We start from the raw sequence: 4,645 nt of genomic DNA, 5'->3' as shown, positions 1-4,645 counted from the left end.
AAATATAGATATTTAGATAAATTGATAATTTCTTTCTTATTTTGAGACATCATTAACTTATCAAATTTTTGCAATGTTGGCCATGTAAAATAATAAGGCTTCAAAAATTTGTGTCTTAAATCTGTATATATCGGGCAAGTAAGTAGAAAATGGTACTCATTTTCAATGAGTAAAGAACGACAAAATTTGCAAGTTCTTTCTAATCTTGGAATATTATAGTATCTACCCCTCTCAATTTCAAGATTGTGTGATGATAGACGAAATCTACTAAGAGCAATTTTGAAACGTCTTTCTAAACTGTGATAATCAAGATAAGGTTCGATCGAAAATGAATATTTTGTCCTACAATATGTTAAAAGTCTTTGAGAGTTATTTATTTCTGAAAACCAGGTTTGATGATATTGGTCTAATATTCTTTGTTTTATAAATTCAAAAACAGGAATATGTTGATATTTATGTAAATTTATGTAAATAACATAAAGTCATACATATTCAGTAATCATTTTATAACAAAGAAATGATCTTTTATCACAATGTAATTAAATGGGACTTAGATAAAAACAATTACAATAGTTTCGCATTGTTAACACTGCATCGTTTGTAAAGTTTCGCGTGAACAACAATGAATTTCGATGATACTCTCAAATAAAAGCAACACTTTATCAATCACATCATCTGAGAATTTGTCATAGTATTTACTGTCAATCAAAGTGAAGATAAGATGTAGTTGGAATATTGTAGCCAGTGTCCTGACAAATTATATTAGTCATTTGTGTGGTCATTTCTAAGCTATAGTTCGGAAAGAGGACAATATTTATTTTAAACAATAGACTGTTTTCACTTATTTTAAATCTACTCTCAAGGTTTTTTGTCCACTAGCAACGTTTGGTTTACCGCGAAAATACCCCCTTCAAAAAAAAAAAAAAAAAAAAAAAAAAAAAAAAAAAAAATACACACGTAAAACATAAATTTTATTGCAACTTTAAGAAACAAAATCCAAATTTTTATTAAGCTTAAACTATATATTCTTTTTTACAAATCAGATTTAATAAAACAAAACCAAAAATTGAAAAAAGAAAATAATGAAAGAAAGAAACAGTAAAAAAGAAAGAAAAAAGAAACTCTATGAATATATTATACTATAATGTTTATAATGTTTAGATCATCAACTCTTTGTTATTTGGCTGTAAATAATTTTTAAAAAATCAAATCAACAAGACTGCAAATGATGAAACTTAATGAATAATCAAATTCAATATGTCAATTGTTAGTATCAGTTATTGTATTTCTTGCAAGTGAAATATTCTTAGATTTTACAAATTGTTTTCTATTGAAATTAATATGTTGGTGATTTACATTACTAAAAACCTAAAACTGCCTATGGTGCATGTCGTAATGTCGCCAATTTTGTTTAATTTTGATTGTAATGATTGTTAATACCATACCACAGTATTATGTAATGGCTGACTAATTCGGCAAGGCAATTAATAGTTAAAATATATCATTCATTTACACGTTGAATAAATTGAATAAAAATTCCGAGAATAACATCCTTTTTAAGGAAACTTTCATTATGTCGAAATCTGGAATTGTTTGTAAAAAAAAAACATCGCCAAAACCATTTGTTGAAATGATGTAAAGTTGCATATATTTTCCAATACCTGCAGCAACCCCGAGCTTTAAGAAAACTTGCATTGTTACGATATGTAGTTAAGGCCATTCATTTGATCTTTTTAGGTTACATTTATATTAAAGCGTAGTAATTTTAATTCATTTTCACGCAACGGTTTTGTATTACATTACAACGTTTGACAAATAGTTCTCAAAGTTTCAGATGATGTCATGTTTCGTATCCATTTGTACAAAAAACGCTTACATGTACATAGTTTTTACATTTATTTTATGTATACTAAAAAGACAATCAAACAAATTGTTTCTTCTTATTATTTATTTCTTCTTTTTTGAAGTTTGATTTGAAGAACAAAATAACAATGATTCATGTTATTTGTCACAATTGGATATACTTGTTTTCACTTTCAACCCGAGTCAAAAGCTGTTAATAAAAGGACTCGAATTCTTTTAAAATGAAAAAGTATTCGCTGGAGAAATAGATAGTGATATTTGTTATCTATACAAGAAAAGGTAGTATTCGAATACAATATTAAATACATTGTATTCCATTTTAAAAGCCACTTATCATTAAAGTTTACAATCCGAAAATTGTTTTAATGTTCAAATTAAATTTTGGAAACATAAATCATTTTGTAAAATGCTAAAATTTGTTATGTCCTCATTGTTTACCACAAACAATATTGGCATTTCATAGAAGACTTTGCAAAGGAATAAACTAACACTTTAATTCTAAGCTAGTGGCGATTATGATTAAATAGTAGAACATTGTACATGTTATCTTCTAGTCATTCTTTGTAAGTAAAAGCGAACATTTTCTTCTGTTGGGATACGTTAACACTCGCAAATATTTTGACAAAAGTAAAATGTAAGTATATTCACACGTGCTTAATGGTTTTGGCTACGTATTAAACTTGTTTCTATTGCAAATGATTTAATTACGTCACAGAATCATATATTTAACCAAATGCTTTTTATTCAAAAGGTTGTCTTTGGTACTTAAAAATATCTGCCTAACAACAATTATTGCCGTATAATACTTATATATATTCAGTGGAAATCTTATGTCAAAAAACTCGAGTTTTTCTTATTTTGTTATCTTTTATTTCTTTACGTTAGATGACCAAACATGTACATGTTTCCGTGAGCAAGAAACTCTTCACTCGATCATTGCTTAGTACATGGTTGGTTCCAAGAACAGATTCGAGAGTGTTCCAATAAGTTTTTTGTAGTTTCCAACACAATCGTTCACAAACTCAAATACATTAGTATAAACTGTACTAAACCAATAACATGTACAACCCATCAAACGGGTAGGCCTTTATGCAGAATTTTTTATAACATCTTTATCATTACTTTGATGTAGGTACAAGACAGAAGAAACGGCATGGGTGTACTTCTACGTCAAGCTATCGTGACCTTGGTCGTTTTGATTCTCATATTAGACATGCATCAGACTGCTGCTAGAAGAAAACGACTGTGTAAACTGAAGAAAAAGAAAGGCGAGTGTGTTGATATCATACCAAGAAAAATAGTCCGAAGATACAAACATTGCAAGGGGTATGATTTACGTAAAGAGGGATTATGTGCAAAGATTAAAGGAACGTGCATGTTGATTGAGACAGCCAAAGGTCGAAAAATGTGCGAGTGTTTTAACCCAGGAAGGTAACGTAAATTATTTTGTACAAACTTTTGAATTACATGTAGTTAATAATCTATGTCACAAATGTGCATAACAGATAATCTACAGAACGAAAGAATGTAAATAAAATCAATGTCAGCATTATTGGGAGACAAAATGCCGTGATCATAAATGCAAAGTTGAAACGTATACTTGCATTGAAAATATCAATCAATTAATAACTATATAGCCAAGTCTTACGGCATCGAACATATAATCAATGAACAAGCACAAATTTTCCGGAAAATACTTTTAACAGACCAGACAGCTGAACCAACTTCGAAGCTTATAAAGTTTTATTTCGTTTCTTTGTTTTATGTTTTATACCTAAGTAAGCTAGAAACTTGAATACCATATAAACAACAACAACAACAAGAAAAACATCATCTTATTAGTATAAATGGTACAACAAAATTATGGCCATTAACATGAAATAATGTATACAATAGTACATGATGAAACACAAATAAAGAAGGTTAGAACTGGGAGTAAAATAATGACATTAATGTTTTGTTTCCATGGCAAAATTCATAATAAACATACTTGCTTAAACCAATCTCACAATTTGCTTCTAGATATTCTACAAGTATTTAAAAACCATTAGAAGCATGAAATGAAGATTAATAATATTGTCTATGTTTAATGAAGATGTTATTTTGAAGCATTGAATGGTGATAATTTACCTCCATTCAATTTCGCCGGAGTATAAACATAGAGCTAAAAGTGGGTCAATGAGAACCTAAATGTACAAACCGGAAACAATATGAGAAAACGGGAAAAGGAAAAACTTTTGAAATCTTATTGTTTTACAATGCCTTTAAAATCTATTGTTGAACTTTGTCAGATTGTTTTGTCTCCTTTCATTTTACTCTTACTCATGCCTTGTAAATTGCTTTGCTATCAAATATTCATTTATTTCCCAACATGTTTATAAATATTGTTATCTTGTGAGTATTATTATTGTACATATTTCAGGTTATTCAAAGACCAGCCAATGAACTTTCAAGAATGGGTCACAGCCAAATATACCAACAAATCAGCCAGCCTATAGAATTAGAAACAACATCATTATCAATTAGTTTCTAAAAGCAGATAGTAAACAAAACAGTAATCAATCTGTGTGAACTTTGAAATTACTTGGACAATGCGTAATTTGATTTCAAAAAAGAAGGTTAAAATGAAGATACACATACATAAATACAAAGTCTATATCTCGACATTTGGTCAAATTTCTGTCAATTAAATATTAACATGACTTAAATTCAATGAAAATGTTTTAACTTAATGTTATCATATAAAATGAACTTATAAACATTGTATGAATCACCAAGTAAA

General features: G+C 28.4%; 1 protein-coding gene across 1 annotated transcript; it reads left to right on the top strand.

Moving 5' to 3' along the window:
* Window positions 1-2,078: 2,078 nt before the first annotated feature.
* Window positions 2,079-4,645, top strand: LOC132733367 (uncharacterized). The gene is made up of 3 exons (XM_060720010.1): window positions 2,079-2,142; window positions 2,996-3,294; window positions 4,286-4,645. The coding sequence occupies exons 2-3, from the start codon at window positions 3,017-3,019 to the stop codon at window positions 4,359-4,361; spliced, it is 354 nt and encodes a 117-aa protein (XP_060575993.1). The 5' UTR covers window positions 2,079-2,142; window positions 2,996-3,016; the 3' UTR covers window positions 4,362-4,645.

This window comes from Ruditapes philippinarum, unplaced genomic scaffold (genome assembly GCF_026571515.1).
Source record: "Ruditapes philippinarum isolate M1 unplaced genomic scaffold, ASM2657151v2 ctg1756_1_1_1_1, whole genome shotgun sequence".
Classification (NCBI taxonomy): Eukaryota; Metazoa; Mollusca; class Bivalvia; order Venerida; family Veneridae; genus Ruditapes; species Ruditapes philippinarum.
This window is presented reverse-complemented; position numbering and strand designations above follow the sequence as displayed.